The sequence below is a fragment of the Mastacembelus armatus genome, chromosome 21, assembly GCF_900324485.2.
Source record: "Mastacembelus armatus chromosome 21, fMasArm1.2, whole genome shotgun sequence".
Classification (NCBI taxonomy): Eukaryota; Metazoa; Chordata; class Actinopteri; order Synbranchiformes; family Mastacembelidae; genus Mastacembelus; species Mastacembelus armatus.
Genome location: NC_046653.1, coordinates 14,285,653 through 14,307,293, shown reverse-complemented (window position 1 = coordinate 14,307,293; position 21,641 = coordinate 14,285,653). Strand labels below are relative to the sequence as shown.

At 41.3% G+C, this 21,641-nt stretch overlaps 2 protein-coding genes across 4 annotated transcripts in view; one reads left to right on the top strand and one right to left on the bottom strand.

Moving 5' to 3' along the window:
* The window catches only part of LOC113122911 (calcium-binding mitochondrial carrier protein Aralar1), a 17,297-nt gene extending 11,849 nt beyond the window's left edge, over positions 1 to 5,448 (top strand). For both annotated transcript variants that reach the window (XM_026294573.1, XM_026294574.1), the window contains exons 12-18: positions 550 to 602; positions 831 to 911; positions 2,803 to 2,943; positions 3,969 to 4,107; positions 4,406 to 4,564; positions 4,675 to 4,765; positions 4,850 to 5,448. In XM_026294573.1, the coding sequence (XP_026150358.1) occupies positions 550 to 602; positions 831 to 911; positions 2,803 to 2,943; positions 3,969 to 4,107; positions 4,406 to 4,564; positions 4,675 to 4,765; positions 4,850 to 5,036 (851 nt within the window). In that variant the 3' untranslated portion in view covers positions 5,037 to 5,448. The remainder of the gene's footprint in view (positions 1 to 549; positions 603 to 830; positions 912 to 2,802; positions 2,944 to 3,968; positions 4,108 to 4,405; positions 4,565 to 4,674; positions 4,766 to 4,849) is intronic.
* On the bottom strand, positions 5,399 to 21,641 carry dync1i2a (dynein, cytoplasmic 1, intermediate chain 2a). 2 transcript variants are annotated; one of them, XM_026294576.2, is made up of 17 exons: positions 21,553 to 21,641; positions 20,520 to 20,637; positions 19,682 to 19,796; positions 18,720 to 18,807; positions 17,567 to 17,656; positions 17,126 to 17,241; positions 12,638 to 12,724; positions 12,264 to 12,423; positions 12,065 to 12,164; positions 11,107 to 11,232; positions 9,614 to 9,760; positions 9,419 to 9,532; positions 8,756 to 8,889; positions 7,581 to 7,725; positions 6,919 to 7,059; positions 6,639 to 6,764; positions 5,399 to 6,309 (listed from the first exon to the last, which is right to left on the bottom strand). In XM_026294576.2, exons 2-17 carry the CDS (start codon positions 20,625 to 20,627, stop codon positions 6,196 to 6,198), a joined length of 1,911 nt encoding a protein of 636 aa, XP_026150361.1. In that variant the 5' UTR covers positions 20,628 to 20,637; positions 21,553 to 21,641; the 3' UTR covers positions 5,399 to 6,195. The 2 variants fall into 2 exon arrangements, with proteins under 2 accessions (XP_026150361.1, XP_026150360.1); XM_026294575.2 differs by lacking the exon at positions 17,567 to 17,656.

Genomic DNA, 21,641 nt, shown 5'->3' with positions numbered 1-21,641 from the left:
TGCAGCTCTTTGTTGCTCTGATCTGCTTCCCTCTGCCTTCCTCCTCTCTTGCACATGATAAGTGGGTGATTGATTCAGAGACAGACACGCTCGGCCGTTTTCTGGCTGCATCCCAGCAGCAGTCACTCAGCAGCTCCTTCAGAAGTTTATCTGGCTTGATGAAGGACATACGGTGAAACAGTATGGCGGTTATCACCACCGTAGCACCCAGGCTTGTCCGTGACCACACAGCTCTCTCTGTTCCCCGCCAGCAGTGCGATCCAGCTTCGACAATGCTGATCCCATATGCACTTGCAGTGTCATATTTTTCGGACTTTTGTTCAGTCTCAATGGGACCTTTGTGTTTTGGTGCATGAGATGTATCAGCCACATCTGTAAATATTTATGGGTTTGTTTTACGCGCACAAGAACCCTGCAGCTTATATTGTTCTAGCTGTCAGTGGATGTATTCATTCAGCAAAGATAAAAAAAAATGTGCATTCATTTCAAGCCAGACTTTGTCTCTCTCTGTCAGGTATTCTAATAGTATCTATGAATACTATTTTGCAGGTCTCCTCCCGCAGCTCATTGGTGTTGCCCCGGAGAAAGCTATCAAACTCACGGCAAGTCATTCCACTGTGTAGCTTAGAGTGTTCAAAAAGTTGCTCTGAATGATTTGCTGTGAATGAAAAACATGCACTGAGCACAGAAGAAACACACACTTCGCAATCAAGATGTGCCTGCAACCACAAGTTAACATTAATGCCCCCGGCTATCAAGATTGGGATTGTGTCTCATCTGCCTTTTTTTTTTTTTTTCTTGATCTCTTCTTCCTTTCTTTTTTTTTTCAGGTGAATGATTTTGTCAGAGACAAGTTCACCACACAAGATGATACCATCCCCCTGTCTGCAGAGATTCTTGCTGGTGGATGTGTAAGCATTGCTTTAGTGATCCTTTAAATTCAGTCTGATGATGAAGTCCAAACCAAGCGAAGGAACACATTCATGTAATTAATGAAGGGACATAATTGAAAATAGTTTGTTTTTTTGTATGAATCTGTTCAGTTTATAGTGAATACTCATGAGAGTAAAGTAAAACGTCCTGCTAAGTACATACTATTAGTTTTATTAGCAAACGTAGTGAAAGTGAAAATACCCACAATGATATATTTTATTATTAGATTATTGTTACTGATGCATTAATGTATTTTTTGTATATTTGGTTGACTTTTTCACAAGTACAGTCATTAGTCAGATTTAATGCCATGAATTACAAAAATTCATGTGATGTATAAGTACTTTAAATTTATATTTCAGTAAAGTATTGGTGTTTATTTTGTGGGGGAAAAAAATGGTGGAGGAACTGAACCAGTTCTCTATAGTGGCCAAAGCATTACCTTTGGAGAAATCAGTGTTAATTTTTGTAATTTATTATTATTATTAATATTTTGTTTCATTTGAATTTCATCTTATTCAGTTTGTCAGCATATCCTTCAGATTCGATTCATTTATTAAATATACATGACAGATTCATTGTGATTCAACTCATCTATTAGTATCTTAAAATACAACAGTTAAATTTAGACCCTGAATCCACTAAGATGTTTTTTTATCATTATTATTATTATGTTGGGCAATAACAGCTTTTGAGCAGAATAAAGATATAATTTTTCCACTGTGTCGCTCCACTGGCTGTGGTGAAGTGAAGCAGACAGGCCATGGAGCAGAGCCCACAGGTTTCTTACAAACGAGCGGGGTTTGCGGGGTCCTGACCCCTGTCAGGGTGTAATTGGAGGAAGAGGCCCTGGAGGGTCCTGGATGAAGCGAAGTCTAACTCAGTGTGATTGAGTTTGACAATGTGGTACATACCTGAGGCGTGTCACAGTACAGGTCCCCACACAGGACAACAAGTATGATGATTAAACACTTATAAACAAACTTCTAAAAATATTTCTCCTCTATGGCCTTTTTTATTATTTCTTCTTCTCTTTATTTTGTTTTAAATGCCTTATATGAATTGGCCCACATCCTCCTGTTATTTTATAAATGTTTAAAAGTCTGGTTAATCTGATGGGAATGGCTCATTAAATTATCGCTTCCATCATCAGAGAGAACTGAAGAAGATAAAAGAGAGGGAATGAGTGCATCAATCAGAGCAGCGGATATTCCCCCTCCACTTTGAAAAAGATAAAATGTGCCAGAGCTTTTTTTAGACCTTTGCTCGGATGTTTACAGATAAGACCCCTGCCCTGAATGTCACCAGCAGCCATCCTGGGGCCTGATTTGATTTGGGGAGGGTGATAAATGTGCCGGAGTCAGAGGGTGCTGTGCCTTAAGGGCATTTCTTGCCAGGACCCCGAGCCATCCGGGTGATTCGACGGTCTCTCCTGGGAATGGGGGTGAATTGGGGAAGTGTGCGGGGAGAGGCCAGGCTGGGCCTCTCACCCTGCCACAGGAGGTGCCTTAGGGAAGGCAAGGGGGCAGAGGGCTGGTGCCAGGGTCACAGGCTCCCATCCATGAGCTGGGCCTTCTCCTCACCCTACCCCTGCTCTGTTCTGACCTCAGTTGTTCTTCTGTCAATCCCTGCTTTTTCCTGCTCCTGTCAAGGCCATCCTCAGACAACATCAGCTCTTTTGTGCTAAAGTTTACTGAGATAATTTGACAATTACTACTAGGAAGAAATGCTTACACATCATTACCATCTTCACTGAGAGTTCACCCCTCAGACGCGTAACCTCACGTATCACAGAAAATCCACTTAGAAAGATCGCTCACTCCGAATAAATCACTCACCTCTGTTTCTTTCTCCTGTTGCGTCCTGCAGGCCGGAGCTTCCCAGGTTATTTTCACCAATCCTCTGGAGATCGTTAAAATTCGTCTGCAGGTGGCTGGAGAGATCACTACAGGGCCCAGGGTCAGTGCCCTGACTGTTGTGAGAGACCTGGGCTTCTTTGGCCTTTACAAGGTAGGTCGGCACCTCTGCAGCACCATGACGTCTGGCAGCATCAACCTCAGTCATGCAAGGGCAGCGAAAGGTGCTCCGATGTTCCTGAAATATAATAGCAACAACATAAGGAGTTTATTTATTGTTCACTACAGTACATGTAACACCATGGAAGATGTAAAAAGTGAAGGGAAACATATACTTATTGTAGGTGTAGGAGGTGCTGACTTGGAAGCAGACATCAGAAAAAAGATTAATTTAAAACTCTGACAGTTCCTATAATCAAAATACAGGTAACTGCACGTGTGTTATACCATTGTACAATACAAATACAAAATGCAAAAGTACAATTGTACATACACTTTCATGATCAGCACCTAGATTTTAATAAGCATTGACAGAAATCTTTTTGATTTAAAATTGTCATGATACAGTATTTTCCTCTTGAATGTGATGAAATACAAGAATTGACATAATGTATGTTCTCCTCCAGTATTGTATATTCATTTCTTTCTTTGCAGATATCGCATTTGTTCACAGACGTATTGTAGATCAGGCCCAAAAAATGTGAACTTCAAACGCTGCTTTTGCTTGACTGTTTGCAATTTTCCAAAACAGTGTTAAACATACAAAATGAACTGTGGCCAACAACCAACAGCAAATTAGTGGGGGATTACTCTTTGCTACTGCTCTTTTCCAGTTCCAGTGATGTGTTCATACTCTATATTTTAATGAGTAGCAGACAGTGTTTGGCTTGTTAAAAAAAATGCTGACTTCCTCTTGGTAGGAGATGCCAGCACATTGGGATCCATGGTGATATTCTCTGTGTGAGTGGGTGTATGTGTGTGTGTGTGATGGATTTCTCTCTGGAGGCTGCAGTGCTGCCTGGGGCTCTTCGGGTCTGTCATCAACACTAAAGACCCCCTGTAGGTTGAATGAAACAGCTCTCAGGCCACTTAGTCCTCAACACAGACCTTCTAACCACTTAGCCGTCTTGTTATGAAGTTATATATATTTTTATTTATATGATCTTGTTTTTCTCATAGGGAGCCAAAGCTTGCTTCCTGCGTGACATCCCCTTCTCCGCAATCTACTTCCCCGTTTATGCGCACACCAAGGCGAAGCTGGCAGATGAGGATGGAAGGCTGGGGCCACTGCAGCTGCTCACTGCTGGAGCTATTGCAGGTAGGAAACATCTGGGAAGCCCCGGATCTCTGGGCATCCACGCAGCAACATGTTGTGTTCATACTGAGCCATGTGTCACATTTTCTGCTTCAAGAAATACATTTTGGTTGTTTGTGTTCCCTCCATCCACTGAACCTCACAATACCCTGCCTTTATATAACAGTGCTTTTGTCATATCAGACTATATAGCTATACCCATTTCAAACTCTGCATGATGCTGCAGTGGGGATGTCAGAAGGTGACACCATCTCTGCATAGTGAAGAGCTTCATTATGTCTGTGGGGAAATGTCTCCTAAGGTATACCGGCAGCTTCGCTGGTGACCCCTGCTGATGTCATCAAGACCAGGCTCCAGGTGGCGGCCCGAGCCGGCCAGACGACATACAGCGGAGTCATCGACTGCTTCAGGAAGATCCTCAAGGAAGAAGGTTTCAGGGCGTTTTGGAAGGGCGCAGGAGGTAGATGCACACACGATCATGGTCCTATAAGTGGCCCTAATTGTCTTGAAGCCACCGTTAGAGTGGAATATTAAATCCCACATTGTAATTTTCAAACTATCTTCCATTAGCTCGTGTCTTCAGATCTTCACCACAGTTTGGTGTAACCCTGGTGACCTATGAACTGTTGCAAAGATGGTTCTACGTTGACTTTGGGGGACAGTAAGTACTTTAATCCCTTTAACAGAATGAGCCACTGGTCATTATTGTGAAGTGTGTCTTGGCCTAATCTGACTCTCTCCTCAGTCGTCCTGCTGGCTCCGAGCCCACTCACAAACGTGTGATCGAAGACCTGCCTTCTGTGACTGCAGACCACCTGGGCGGCTACCGTCTGGCTGCAGCAACCTTTGCCGGCGTGGAGAGAAAGTTTGGTCTGCACCTGCCAAAGTTCAAGCCTTGTGGAGAGGTGACAATCCAAACAGCAGCGTCCTAAAAGGAGCCAGAGGCCTCGTAAACCATCACTTGCCACAAGAGCTGAATGCTCCTCCGGTCATTACGTTTCCTTTAAAATGGTTTTATTGAATGTTTCAATTCTGTGCGTTTGAGCAGTTGTCTTACTCTAAACGCTGCATGATTATGGCTTTGTTGCTTTTTCTTTGCATAGCTTGCACAATTTTATTGTACATATTGTACTTCTCTACAGAGGGACATTATGGCATTAGAGCGGATTGTTGCTGCATTTTTCTGGTGTGCAATAGCTTTGGTGTGCATGTGTCGGTTATATTTCAGAGACACAAAGATGTACAGATGTTTTCAAAAGTGTTTATTTTGAAATCATGACCAGGGATTTTGGAATTAATTTAAATATACTTAATGTATTTTATTGAAATAAATCATTCAAACTGTTTGTTTCTACTGTGTGAAAAGTACATTCTCAGTTTTGACACCAAGCTTCATGATTCTTCAGGAAACAGAGTTTGCAGAACAAACTCAGATTATACTTTGCAGATCTGAGCGGTTACAGCACTGAGGATATTTCAGCTATCTAAAGTTTAACCAGCTGCACTGACTCTGGTGCAGTATAGAATACAGAAATAGAAAGACATTTGGATTTTGGACGCTTTAGTATTATACAAAGGATATTTGGGGTAATCAAGTCTAGAGGAACAGAGACGACAACATGGGCTACAGCTGTGAGATGTTTACATTCTGTGATGTTTAAAGTTGTGATTGCTTTACTACAATTTTGGGAAAAATGAAGAACAGCTCTAAGTGCTTTTCATGAATATGCAGAGTGGAGCACCGACAGTAACATAAAATTAAGGCTCTTGTTTACATGCTGTAAATAAGGTAAGGACTTTACAATCAAGGTTTAAATTAAACTTTAAGGCATCTGGTTGAAGAAAGGAGGGCTGCTTTGTGTTTGTGAATATAGCTTCATGTTAGTGTCTGAGGTTGATAGCCCTGCTGCCTGTGTTACTCCAAGGAAGACCAGAGAATTTACAGCTAACTGAGTTCAAAGAAGAAAGTAGAAAATCAAAAAATGTCCATACTTCATTTCCTCTAGTCATGTTGTCATCATATCCTTTTCTTCAATTAATATTAACAAGCTCAACACTGGTCCCTCAAACATTGCATCCATGTTGACTAGATCAGGCAGCGAGGCGCTGAGCTGCCAGCTCTTCTGCATCATCCCTGTTCTCGTTGATGTCTGCCAGCGTGCGAACAAAACGGGTCCACTCGTCGTTTCGTGGAACCGCAATTTGCTGTGAGGGAGGGGCACAACAGAGCCATGACTCGGATTTCAAATACAGCTTTCTACAGTGGCAGTCAATGCTCCACATGCATCTCTATGAAGAACAGCTAAACATAAACTCAAACTAGAAGGGTTATTTTGAGAAATCTACAAGCTGCTCATAACAATCTCTGCCCATAGTTATGTTGTGCCATTAAACACTAATCACTAATGGGGATTAGCAGCAGGTAAGAAGCTCAATCATGTCTGCAACAACACACCTCACTGATTGTAGAAAAATACAAAACAAAACAGAAATTGCACATTAAAATGAAGGAAACATGAGTCGTGCCTGCTCACCTCTCCAACATCATACACAAGAATTTGTCCATCAGAGTCTCCCACAGCGATTTCTCTGCCAGATTGAGCCCATCTCACCCGGTTGAGGGCAGGGTTACCCTGTACTGTGACGCTGGCGGTGGGAACCTAAAGCAATAACACACAAAAACATGCTCTACATGCACCTCTGAAATAGATGATGTCTAATTAATATTTCACTGTGGCTCTCTTACAGCAATCACAAAATCCCTTTTCCATTTTCAAAAGTCACAGGAGTCATGCAGTTGGTAGACAACGGTACCTCAGTGTCATTGTTAAGGTTCCACAGGTCGAGATGTCCGACTCCATCCACACACGCAAACAGAGCAGGGTGAATCGGAGACCACATGACATCATACACGTAATCTGAGTTATCCTCAAATGAGTACAGGGGTTTGTTGTTCTAAGTATTTGAAGGAGAGAAAGATGAAGAAAACCATCATCTCAATAATTTCACATAAAGGAATGTCAGTTTTTGCTATGTAAGTGCCTATCTACTGTAAATATGTATTCGTTCAGAGATACCATATAGTTTTTACATAGATATGCACAAACATGCCTAAAAAATGCAAAAGGTTGTTTTTACACTTACTCTTAACACCCTTTGACCATTTTCTTTTATTTACTTAACTACAACTTTGTATTTCAACTTTGTTTTCCTAATGACAACTGCAGCCTCACAGAGCTCCTAGGATTCCTTGTCCTGTAAAGGTCTTTTGGTTTAACAGGATCCCGTACAGTGACTCTTCTGACTGTCAAAGCTGCCTTACACTTTAGTTTAATAACCTTTTAACTGATGTGTGTGACTTGCATATAAATATAAAACACCCTGATCTCCAGCATAGATGCTATTTTTCAACCTGAGGTTTTCTTGGACTTTTTGTCACAACCCAGATAAATAGCATACACAAGATCTCCCCGTACCTTGGTGCTCCACAGCTTGACAGTCCAGTCGAAAGAGGAGGTAACGAACAGGTGGGAGAAGTCCAGGGGTCCTGCAGCTGTGTGGCAGTGGATCCCTGTGATGGGCCCATGGTGGCCCTCAAACATCTCGCTGATGCCCGCTTTGCTGTGGAGCACACAGATAAAGTGAAGAGTAAGTGAAAATATAGAGATTTTAGTGAGCGTGGCAGTAAAATTGATGTTTAGTAATGACCTTCAGTTGAATATGCATGTTTGAATATTTCTGTACAAAACTTGTAAGAAATTTAAAAAAAAAAAAAAAAAAAAAAAGAGTTATAGTTAACACAATTTTTAAAAATCACCTGACTATTCCATTAATTAAGAAAGAACGCAACAGGCACAGATGGACCTCTGCTGGATGTATTCACATTAATCATTTACTTATATCATGTGATTACCAGCAGGGGGGCAAAAGTGGCTGCAACCCCTCAGCCACATGTTGCAGAACTGTTACCCAACAGAGGCTCTGATAATTAACATAGAGAGGTAAATACTCAGCATGACTGATGCTTATGCATTATTAACTGCGATGAGAGTATCATACCATTGTAAATGAGGTGGAAAATTATTCCCCCAATTAGAGGTGAGTCTGCTGTGCAAAACCTAGCAGCTATCCCTTCTGCAGTGTTTGGGCATACTGCAGGACGTTTAGTGTGGAGCTAATGCTACTCAGCAGACACTTTGATTCAAGCCACATTTCTCTGTCGAGGACCATCCGCTGTGAGACCAGACCCAGACCTCTTTTACATGAGAACATTGTGGGATGAAATGCAGTTTTATTACTCCACGGGACCAGCGACTGTAAATAAACTCTCTCACCCAGAGAAATATACTCAAATGAAAAAAAAAAAAAAAAAACGACAGGGAAAAAATGATTTGTTTCCCCTGCATATGTGCCCTGTTTGTGTTGAATGACCTTTACAAACACAACTGACAAGCGGAAAAGAAAAACAGGATGACTGGGCAGGAGTGAAACCTCAAACAGGAGGAGATCAAGTGTTAGATTTGTGTTGCACTGGGAAGTGAGTGGGCTATATTTATTTGACAGTCAGTGCTAGGTGGGCCTAACAAGCCGCCTTAGTTTCCTGGCGGTGTTCTGGAGGGACACTGAGGATCGCGGTTGCTTATGAAGGCACCTTCCATGACGACACGACATGTAGACAGAGCCGTCCTCGCTGCCCACCACAAAATTGTTGACATCTCCGAGAGGGAAAGACATCGAGGTGACAGCCACAGCTTTGGACTGTTTAAACACTAGCTCCATGCTGTCCTGTGGAGGAGAGGGAACATAGAACAACATCCATAACAAGCTCCCCATGCAGCCTTTATGTTAACACACACTCTGCCAAGCACAACCTATAAAAATCATTTGACAGTTTATTAATGCATCTAAATTCAACTAGCACTTTATAAAATGTTGAAGTTTGACATTGAGGTCTTGGCAGCATGGGTGAAATGACACAGCTAGCAAAGTTAATATCCTTGAAAATGAAAAAATGAGCTGCAGGAAAAATGAGGGTAAAGTCAGGGGAAATACCAAAGAGGAATGACAACGCCAAAATGTTTGACATTTAGCATTAATGGGAGGGACAGGAAATGTGTGGATTGTGAAACTGAAGAGACAAAGTACACAAAATGTAAAAACTAAGCTCTGCACCTTAAAATTTGATGAACTGATAACATAGTAATTACATTTTATGGTTGAATGTTTAATCCTAAGTTGTTTATATAACTCAGAAATATTCCTTTGCTGCCCCATAAATAAAAACTCACACATACATTATACGTATATATCTTACCTGGGGCTGTGAAAGCATGTCCAGACTCCAGGAACACATCTTACCATCAGTGGAGATGCTAATCAGGTTGTGGGCGTTCTGGGTGCCGACCACATTCACACAGTAAACTGGGTGCTGCGAAGAGAACGAGGCAGTAATTTTACTCTTCTTGTATTTACATGAAGTATGAGTCCACTCTATCAGTTGTGTCTGTACCGTATGCGCTGCTGCTGACAGGGGAGTCCTTTGCACCGGAGTCCTCTTGTTGCTCCTGTTGTCCCACAGGACAATCTGCCCTGAATATGTTCCCCCCACAACAATGTTAGGGTGGAACTTGGCAAATGCGGCCGACATAACAGCAGACTGTCAGAGGTTGAAAAGAGTAGAGAAAAGAGATTGGCAATGTTTAGGTTCTCTGGTGATGAAAAGGTACATGCCATCACTCCACACCCAGTAAAACAAACAAGAACTGCATCCCAGTGCAGGTCATGCATGCCCATCTTTAGAAAAAAACCTGGCCATGTTTTTAAGCCTTTTGACACAAATGTATCATGTTATTTATGTTTCTGCTGTAACATAAACAAAAAAATTAAGTAACTAGAGCACTACATCTACATAGAGCAGCACAAACAACATAAGCCTTTTAGATTAGTTGTGTTAGTTGATTATCATATTCTTGCAGAGAATTTGCAGTGTATCTGGCTTTTTTTCTCTGGTTAATTTAATGACATAGATTAACCAATGATGAACACAATCATCAGTCACAGACTTATTTTTGCTCAAAATGAATGGGAACATATATCAAAAATAATTCAAGATTAATTTTGCAATGAGATAAATGACCACAAGGCAGAACTGTGTCCAATCAGGGTTTGAAAAATAGTGCAGAGCTTGATATCAGCAACACTTGAGATCTTTAAAGTTGCCAGCAATGAGAACATGGAAAACATCAGCTTGAATTTGCTGTAAACCTGCTTCGTCTCAAACTGTTCTGTGCTGTTCTGTTCCCTTTCGCCCAAAACGCAAACAAACATTTTTTTCATTGCCCATGCCTCAGTTCTCACAGTGTAAGCAAACCAAACCTCGAAGCTGGTCAACATGATTATTACTTATTTTTTGATTATGATTTGAATCATGGAATCTGTTACATGAAGCTGGTTTTCAAGAGACGTCACATTTTTTTGACAAAATGTGTGACATACTGAGGAAAATCTCATTTACAGCCAATTTGGAGGCAGATATATAACTCTTTTTACACGTTTGTTCAGTTTTACTCATCTGAGCAATATGCCTGCATCTACATCCGCTCTAGAGGCAACAACATGTGGTTCTACTCAACTTGTCTTGGTGAATGAGCCTCAGGGCAGACATTATAATAAAGCAGAGCAGAGCACAGAAGAGTTCTGCTGCTCTCCCTGCTAGCTCATCTTGAACACAGGGCCCTTGTTTAGACACACATGATAACCAGCCCTGCCCCACACACTTAATCCTGCTGCAGTGCTCAGATTCCATTCTTCTCCTGCACCACAGGTCTTCTCCGGCGCCTCATGAACATGTGTTTGTGGATAGATGTGGTTGAGGTGGATGCCAGCACGGTGAACGCACAATGTGGATGAAGGCAGGAGGGGTGTGGGAGCAGAGGTGGGAGGAGTGGGTGTGCAAACAGGGGTTGGTGGAAAAAATAAGCAGTGAGACTTTGCTTTGGGTACCTGACAGTGGAAGACGTACTCCGGTGTAGACTTCTTGTACTTCATGTTCCACACTAATGCCACGCCATCTGGCTCGTGAGGAGCATCCTCATTGTTGTTGTATGAGGCAACCAGGAGTTCAGGATACTGGTGACAGAAAGGGGAAAAAAAAAACAAAAAAAAAACAGCCCAAATGAATGTCATGGGGGAGACAGACATGCCCCTCAGGCTTGGCTCCATGCGGATGAGCCTCGCTTGGGCTGCGTGGTGCTGATGAATGCTTTAAAGAGTGAGTAATCCTTTCCTCAAGATACATGGCTTGTTTAAGTCACTCCTAAAAACTTTGGTAAATCACGTTTTTTAAATTCCTTTTGTAATTTTAACCATAACCCACAGTTCCAAAAGGTGCTCGGAACAAACAGCAGTAGACTAAAAGTGAACAGCTCACTGAATTTCTTTAAATCCACTCAAAAACAGAGACTGCATACAGAAACACTATGCAGTGGAAAAAAACATTAACCTCACTACTTGTAGTAAGTGATCTGAGATTTACAGTTTGTGAATACCTACTTTCAAATCACAAGGGTCTGGCTATCGCTCTGAGCCAGTAAATACCGTGAACAGTTTGTGTTCAATCACTGTCAAAATTCATTGCATAAGCATGCATTAAATGACCTTGGACACCAGAGGAAACAAATCATTATGACCTCTGACTAAGTGACATTTTGTGTGGGACATAGCTTACTTTCCCTTGGGGACTTCAGGCTAAAAGTAGATGCTGTCAAACTCAGATTAAATTGTTGCAACAGCTAATTAGTAACACATATAGTTATTACTTCTGTTCTGGCATGAAAAGAAACAAACAAATTCACTACCAATATTGGCATTTTTAGAATTGCAAACAATTTCTAAATGGTGCTTTGAGAAATTTGTTAAGTGTTGGTCGAATTATGACAGAAACACATAAAAAGAAAATGACCTGGGGGGACCAGTCGAGTGAGGTGACGACACGGTGTTTGGACCAGCGTTCGTCCATAAACTGCCTGTTGAGCGAGAGCTTTGCTCCAGCCTGGATCTCACTGGGGAAAAACAAAGCACCACAAATCAATAAAAACACCTCTTCAAAAAACAATTACAAGTTGTTGTTCTTTTTTTTACACTAGTTGTCCAATTATTACCCCTCCTTATCCTCCAGGTCACGGCCACTGTAGTCAAAGAAGAGGTCCACATGCTCTGATAGAGCCCGCTCAATAATGCGAGTGCTGTGGTCGAAGAAATTCACAAAATCCTCTGAGTGCAAGATCTGGAGTTTTTCCTCCTCTGTCAGCTCATGAGGTGCTATGCAGAGGGGGGAAAAAATAAAGTTAAACCAAGTGAAGTTATTTGTTACTTGTGGTCATTATGCTACAGGATGGGATACACTGCTTTACAGGAATAGAAACCTTTGTGCTGCATCAATTATTATTAGTGTAACTAAAATTACTAGAATAACAGAAGAGGCTCAGTTTCATTTAAGTTTCTCAAGTATGCATGGTCACTGCTAGTGGAGTACCTTCCTCCTCCACTTTCTGGTCCACTTTCTCAGTTGGAGTCTCGACTGCTGGTTGAGGTGGAGTGATTTCTTCCTCCTCTTCTTCCTCTGTTGATCAAAAGTGGACCTTGTTAAACACTGGAAAACCCATTGAGCTAATCTGAATAAAGAACATTTCTGAATCAACATATTCCAGTGCAAAACACTAAACCATGATATCAGTTTTGTCTAAATTTCAAATGAAAGCAGAGAACAAAATAAAATTCAATGTGACAACTTCCAACAAAACAGACAATCGTGCCTCTACGCAGACATCTCATACCTTTTGGTCACCACATCGTCCACCTCCATTATTTTCTTCCTTCAAAAAGGCTCCACACAGTGATTATGGACACAGCAAAGACTGTATTTTGTATTTAAGATTTTGTACCTCTGCCTTGCATTTGTTTGGTTTGTCAGTACAATGTTGCCATTCAAAAAGAACCTGCTCCTCTAAAGCAGCGAAGTTTGTCATTTGTGTTAAGCGACATGACACAGCGGGTGTCTTGTTGTCATAGGGACCCCTGTCTTTCCAAACTGTTAATGAGACTCTAGCCATTCAATAGAGTCGAGCTGTCAGTGTAGCTGGTTACCCCCTCCTAGGCCACAGGGCAGTAGGGCAGAGGGTGTGGAGCAGCTGCCCGGACCCGTCCCATTGGTCTGACCAGATGACGGCATGGTGCAAAAGCAGATGGTGATGCTGGGATTGTCTTGTGCTCTTCAGAGGTGGCATGGGGATGGCACAGAGGTTTTCCGCCTGGCTGCCCCGAGACAAGCTTCTCCCTGAACGGCAAGCCTGTGCAATTACCATCCTAGCAGGAGGTCCTGCAACTCCTATTCAACCTCAGAGAATGTACAACAAAATACAGGCCAGACCAGCTGGCAAACTGCACCCCGGTTCAACCTCATAGAAGATGAACATGCTTTTTCAAAAAACATCTCTTTGAGACAGTACACAGCCTATGCTTTCAATGTAAAAAATAATAGCAAAAGCAGGACAAAACAGATTCATGAGGAGAGGGGAACTACTCGTCTGGTTCCTACAGGCGTTTATCGTGGTATGAGCCTCATAGTTAATCCAAGAAGACAGCACCACATACCACATTCCCTCCTACTGAAATAATCTAAATGATAATGTCATCTGTCACTTTGTCCATAAAGTGATTTACCCCCTTTCTCAGATGGAGGTTTGGGGAAGAAGGTTATTGGGTGCACTGATGAGTTTACAGAACTGGGTTGATGACACAAGCCATTTCAATGTACAGCCATACTCCGCAACCAGCAGGAGACGGTTAAAATCTTTCCTTTCAAGGGCCTCAATCAGGCTTAAAGGAAAACAGTAATCACTGTCTTTCAACTAGTCCCGACCGTGCTCGTCAGCCCTTTCCCTGGTGAGGCAGCTAGAGCAATCAACCTGCCAGGCATTAGGAGCAGATAGACAATCTGAAAATAAAGGGTATAATGCACCTGCCAGCCAAAATGGCCATTTGGAGAAAAGCTAGTGATCCTGGTGACCCCGCTGGGGATGTGTAGGGGGGTGGTAGCGCCTAGCGAGGGTGGGTAGTGGATGGGGTGGGGAGGGGTTGCATTTAACAGAATTCAACCGGATCAGCAATGTCCCATACACTGCCACCCCCTCTCAAAGCAGGCCCAATTATGGCTTTTGTACCACTTAAGAAATAAAAGCTTTTTAGGAGGGAGCCGGACTGGAGGGGGAGAGTAATCACAGGTCTTAGTCATCGGACAATATATTAATGCAAACATGGCATGTGGACAGTGATGTACTGCCATAAAACTAAATGACCTTTGCGCTCCACTGCAGGTGTCTTCCACTCTCTGTGTGTCCAGACAAAACAAGGAACTAATGTCAGCACATGGAACAGGGGTTTTCTCTGCTGAATAAAAGCCAAGAATGAAAGCACAGAAAACAAAACTCTACCAACACACATCCCCACCCACACAGCAACACTAGCACGTGTGCTATCATATCTGCTTCCTAAAACAGAGTACTTCCAGCACCAGCTTTCAATATCGTGATCAACCTTTTCCAAGTCATACAAGTCGGCTTCTGTTGTTGTGTATAGCTGTGTAGCAAATTTAAAACTGCTTCAAGGCAACTACAAACAAAGACACCAGCAGTCAGACTTCTGTCAATCTGATAACACTGTTTAGTCATCTGTGAAACAGGAGTCTATTGTTTTCAGCTTCTCCAACGGTGGTTACACGTCACTAATGACAGTGAGGTCTAAAGATCACATACATGCCAATGGTAAGAAGAAATCCAAGACCACGATTCATAGATAACACAGACACTCAAACTCTTAAGTGAAACTGAGAAAAACATGATAAACGTGTAAAAACTGAAATCATTCAAGCTTACAGTAAGGAAAAAAGACCAGATTTTCCATTCAAAATTATGAGCTCCTGTCTGACAGAAGGATACAAGGATAACAGTACTACTCATCAAGCGCATAAAAGCTGACCACAATCACAAGTGGCACTTGAAACAAGAAGGCCATTAAGGGCTTTTGTGATTAAAAGTTTTAACCTGCCTATGAATTCAGTGTGATTAAAACAATTACATTCAATTAAACATTAGATTTACTAAACTGCTCTACATACTCATATTTCTAACAAGCCTTTTTAAACACTGCACCAGACCAACCACTCCACACACACACACACACACACACACACACACACACACAACCCCCACCTCCCCCCAACCTCCAACAATATCTTACTCCATAATTACAGTCTCTTGTTGAGGAGTGCATACTGACGCTGCATAATACCTACTACTGCTGTTGGGAATAGTGTAGCAGCTCCAGAGATTAACCAATCTGATGACTTAAACCAACATTTTTTAAAAAAACTACTTTACTACAATAGTTTTGTTGGTAAATGCCACATAACTGTCCACATTACCAATAAGCAAAGAGTATAAACATGAGGATGCATTCTCACATTGTTCACAGAGTCTGTCTTTTGGTCAAAAGGATGTGGAAGTGATGTTAAAAATCTGAAATCTTTTACTCCTTTCTCCCAGGAACTCTTGGTTTGCAGCAGCTGGGGCATGGCCAGCGCTCCCTTTAATGCCACCGCCTGCTGACCTTGAGAGTGCTGCGCTGTTACCTCCTTTTGACAACATGATAAATCGCTCAATCACAGAACAGGCCTGACGCCACCCCACACATCAAAAATGCGCCGAGGGGAGCAAGCTGGGAAGGGGATGCCGTCTCATTGAGTGCCAGAAGTGATGGTGTGAAAATGCACAATGTCACTGAGTGTGTTTTGTTATGTGCCTGTTCGGCGAAGGGAGAAGACAGCGAAGCGAGGGAGTTGATGAAATGATTACATAGTGGCAGAGAGGGGAAGGGGGCCTTGTGTTGAACAGCTGGCAGAAACCATCGTTGTTTAACACAGTTTTACAATGCCCAGTAGAGTCCAGTGTAAAGAGTGATGAGGAACAGAGGGATGCTCTTCATCCTTCACTAGTTCTGCTCATAGTTTTCCACAAAATCACACAATTTTACCTTACTCACGCTTCATGTCACCTTTTCTACACGTCACCTGATCAGGCAACAACCAACAATCAGTACACTGTTTAAAATCCTAACCAAGCTTTCAAAGATGCTTAAAAAGATGTGTTTGCTCATGCAAATAAATTGAGAAAACAGCTAAAAAGACTCATTCCAGTAGCTGTAATTTGTGGTATTTTCTTTTCTGTGACTAGTTCTGATATTGCATGGAAAAAAAAAAAACACAAAACAAAAATCCTAATCAGGATTTCAGTCAAGCGCATTATTCACCATCTGTCATTACATAAATCAACCACAAACAAGCAGCACACCCACAAATATTACTTATTTTATGGAACATGTGCTCAACATGTGGATGTTAGCAGAAGACCAAACGCTCTCTTTGGCCAACCACACAAAAGCTTCACTGCAGCAATTACATACATATCGACATGCTTCAGAGGAAGTTAGCAGTTGCATGCGTGCTGCTTCATATCTTCCCCTCCAATCGCATTTCTCCTTCCTGTCACTGGTTTTCTCATCCTGCTCATTAATTACAGCAAAGCAGAATTGGTGGTGGAGCTGCATGTGAGGCTCAGGGGAGCAGAGCTTGTCTGAATTAAATATCTGCTCTGACATCTGATGTTTCTTTGGCTTCATTTCGCCTTTACTTTCATCTCTGTGCTTGGCAAAATTAAATCTCTTCCACTTGTTCATTTCCAGTACCCACTTGTACACCCATACATCTCACAATACCCCTATTACGAATAATTCTCAAGAAGCGATGCAAAACAAAACATATGTTTGCGAAGACTATATACATTTTAATGGACCAATGCCCCTGTGTGAAGCACTCTACGCATACACATATTCAACCACAAGCACATGCACACAGAGCTTTTGTCTGTGATTTTAAAGGTTAACTTATACAACATTATGTGAGAATCACCTTCTTTTGGCTGACTCATAACAGGTGTCTGAGTTTCTTTTGTGTAGGACACAGTCTCACGTGGAGGGAAGTCCACTTGTGTGATTTTGGCCATTCCCAGTTTTGGAGTCCCTCGCCTAAAAGCACAGAACAATTCAAACTTTGCACAACATCATTAAAAAACAGTAATGTTTTTTTTTTTTCAAGAAAGGCGACTCTTCTTGTCTGTTTTTAAAACAATTCTCACCTCCTTGCAAGTGGACTTTTGTGCTGCTCAAAGTAAGTAAAAGTGTTTCCTGTGACGCTCCGGATTAGTTTAACAACCAGTGTGAATTAAGTAAAAGGTTTTGTCTGACGAATCTTTCATGCATGATTTTAACTGTTTTCCTGGACTGCATTAACTGAATAATGACTTTAAAAGACAAAGTAATCATGCCATAGATTGAGAGAAGGGAAAATGACCAGGAAAGAAGAGAAGAGAGTGTCCAGTACCCCAGCTCAGAATCAGAGTGAAGTTGAAGGGTGGACGGGTCAGAGTCCCAGTGCAGAGTCCTGGTTAGTGTCACAGCAACAAGTCAGCATTAGTGAGAGAGACAAGCAAGCACAAATGAGGAGAACAAATAAATTAGCATTATGGTACACAACAGGCTGATTGGGTCCTAGGTCACAGGTCAGGTAAATTTGCAACAGAGCATACTGAGAACTGTATAATTTTTGACACTGTGCTGGTCAAATCAAGCTTGAATATATCTACACAACACCAAGAGGGGAAGAATGCTTCTGCTTAAAATGCATGGACACACAGGTCCTCTGAGTGTGATGACACAGGGTGTAATGTGCAGCCTGTGGGGCTGGTACAGCCTGAACTGTGTCACACCAAAGACTCTGAGTGTTGTGTAGACAGAAAGGGAGGGAGCGAGAGAACCCTCAGGGAGAAAACATGACCTCCATGTGTGTAGGAAATGGCCATGCTGGTGAGGGAAATGAGTCAACACGTAGGGGGAACAGCTCCCTGGGCCTGATGGGACACTGGGGGAGCTTGAATTTCAGCCTATGGAAGGGGCTCTAATTAAGGGTTAAGAAGTCCCCCAGGCATCACAGAAGCCTGCTGTTTTATTGTTAATTTAGGAACGTCCTAATTCAACAGCACACAAATTAAATAAACATGCACTCAGTTGGCATAAACTTGTCATCATTCACTGTAATGGTAAGAGACTTCGTAAAAAGTTTTAGCTCAGTTGGTGTTAATATAATCAGCCTTACATAGATTCATAGCATGTCTGGAGTAATGCCAGGCTTACAATGCAAAAACAGACAAATTCCTCTAAGTGATTCTCAAAGTACTTTAGATCTAATCTGCAGTAAAACATGTTAGCAAAAGCATTCTTGCTGGATGAAGCATAAATGAGAACAAAAAGAGGACAAACAGAACTTCTTTAAGATCAATAAGGTACAAAGCATGAACACACATTACCTTTAGGTGGAGAAACAGTACTTAATTCTTATAAATAAACAGGGGCCCTGGCATTGCGTGACTCTTTTGAAATCTTACACTGGAAGTGGGCAGAATGAATGTGATTCAAACATTTGCCGAGGGGTGTGTGTCTGTGCGTACCTGGGTCCCACGGCTCCATCAGAGTCCTGGCTCCCTGCCTCACTTGGCGTGCCCGCCGATTTGGTAGTTGGAGATGTGGGAGGAGGGACTAGGTAGTGAGACAGACAACAATCATCCAAAACTATGTAATGCTACAAAGGCATCACGCTGCAGTGGCATATTGTTATTTCAAATGCTTGACAAACGATACCAAATCTTGAAAAGTAGTTATTCTGACTGCTATGAAATTACTGAGCCTGTTTTAATGTATGCAAAGCCTTAAAATTAGTAGCAAAGCAAATAAAATTTCCAAATCGATCTGTAAAAAAATTTACATAAACTGTGGCAAGCATACCCCTTTTTTTTTTTTAGAAAAAGGCATTAACACAATTATACTGACTTTGTTAGTATTATTAAATATTTGAATAAACGAAAAAATAAGACATGCTATTAGATAAATGAACAAATGTATGTTTTGTCATTTCTGTTTTAAATTTGACTGCATGTTAACTGGGAGGTCTCTAAAGCTTTTTTTGTATGGATCTCTTCTGCCACCTGCTGTTGGCAATGTGATAGTGCCAAATGGACTCAAGTGTATAAAACAACGTGATCCATTTTATACAACCATTATTTTACAAGAACCAGTTTACTATTATATTATTAACTTACAGGAAATAATTGAGTAATATATCATACCCTCAAGAGCGGTGAGGGTATGATGAGGGCATTTTTGCTGTTTTGAATCTATACTTAAGCATATTTAATCAAAATTACTTTAGTAAGTAATAACAATTCCAGAAATGTTGATATTACATCTTCATTAATCTCTCCAATATTTAAACAACTGTCTTCATGAAATTTTAGTCCCTTTGTATCATGTTGTGAGTTACCGAATGAGCCGAACAAGGTTTTTGCCAATTTTTAGACTTTCGCAATACAGCAAAATTATGGACTATTATGTAAACAGTTGACATGAAACATACCACCTGGAACATCTGAGGTTATGCCCATGCTCTGTAGAAGGGCCTCAGCCTCACGCCTTTTTTTCTCCAGGTCAGAGTCATCCTGAAGAATTGCAGCATCTTTCAACTGGTCCGCCTAGAAACATAACAATGCATCACCCAATGAAGCAGGCTCTAAATAACCCCAATACATTGTTCCGTTCTCAGCCATTACACTGTAAAGAACCGTGAACTACTTAAGAACTACTCAAATTTGTAGCATACTTTCACCAGGCAATATATTTAAATCTTAGTTTTCCATCTTTACAGTGTTACTTAGCAATGATGAGAAACAACAAAAGTTTGCTAAAGGTGCGTTTTATTGACACTATACATTTCTGAATTCAGGTTCTAAGAGTTTTGCAAATCATGTGAGGGCTTATTTTGTTATCTTGATTAGAAACTGTATATCTATGCTTGTAAAAAAAAACAGCTACTATGGGTATTACATGAGAATACACAGTGACACATTTCATTTGTTATTTTATTGTTATATTATACCCACATTCAGCATTTTCATTCATTCTACTCATTGTCAGCTAACAAAGAAAATCTTTGAGAAGCATTTTTCCTTGCCGACATCCTAGATCATCAATATAACATGTACTGACTAGGCAATATACAAGCATTGAGTATATTGAGTGAAATTTCCACTTCAAAAACAAACAGAATTATGATTTAAAAACAGTGCATTAAAAATAAACTGCATTCTACTTAAATGTAAATAGTAGTTATTCATAATTTCTTGCTAGACTACCAAAATTCATAGGGACATCATTTGGATTAGAAATGGTGGTTTTGAGTGTATTTATTCACATACCTCTTTCTTCTTGCGCTCCTCCTCTTTCCTTTTCTTCTCTTCTCTGATCTGTGCCAAGCGTTGCTTCTTCCTTTCAAGCTCTGCTTTCAGCTCACTTTTGTCAGACATGATGCCACAGCTGAAAACAAACCAGGTAATTCTGTTTGTCTTCCATTAATAATACAAGATTGTTAAGTTTGACTTCTCTACTTTCTAAGACTTAAGCGTATAACAGCCATAACCAGAGTTAAGTGGTGATCTTGTTTCTATGCTCTAACTTGCTGGCAATTAAAAGGGGATGCTTTGAAAATAGCCTCAAAAAGCTCCTGTCAGCTTCAGTACCAGCTGTACCCAGCAGGTTATACAGTTTAACTGACTATCAAACAGTGTTTTGTCTTCTGAGTGAGTTTCATATCTCAGCTGTTTGCTGACACATTTCTTAGGTAAATACTCACAGGACATGTATAGACACTGGTCACTGTCAGCTAACAGAGAGCCCCACCCTGCCATTCAACCACTCACACATAGTTAGCATAGCATGAGGTTTTCTTATTCAGTTCATTTACTTATCTCCAATCCTTGTAACTTTGTTTTGTATGTTTGCTAAGCTACAGGTTTATTATTTACATTTGTACGATGTTTCATTTTACAACTCACACAACAGAAAAACACGCTCGCACCCACTGGGCCTCGGCCGCTGCTAATGTTAGCCTTCCTCATTATGACTGCTTATAGGGCTAGCTTTGTTTAACATCCTTGTTGCACAGCGTTGTCGTAAAATCGGCAGATTCTAAAACCACGCACAATATAATGAACATTACACGGGCACAATGGAGTGATGAAACGTGTTTTGTGAAAAATGTGATTAGCATAACTAGAGATGCTAAAGATGTAGCATTAGCTTTAACGGTTAGCGGCTAGCTGCAACACCTATTAACCTCTGTGGTGTCCTTTCGACTGCGCTGACCACACGCTCAGTAAAAAATAAGTTAAGTGACAAACACAACAAATATGACACTAATGTCCAATGTGTCATTGGTGCTAAATAACTAACCTTAAAGCAAGTTTTCGACCTGACACCAGAAGCCTTAAACAGACACTGCAGCCAAAACAATCGAGCTGCCAACCCAACTACAGGAGCTG

Coding starts and splice junctions, on each gene's coding strand:
- dync1i2a (XM_026294576.2), bottom strand. CDS start 20,627: ATGTCTGACAAAAGTGAGCTGAAAGCAGAGCTTGAAAGGAAGAAGCAA. Junction 7,726..8,755: donor ATGTCGTGTCGTCATGGAAG/GTGCCTTCATAA, acceptor TGTGCTCCACAG/CAAAGCGGGCATCAGCGAGA. Junction 6,765..6,918: donor ACCTTAACAATGACACTGAG/GTACCGTTGTCT, acceptor TTATTGCTTTAG/GTTCCCACCGCCAGCGTCAC.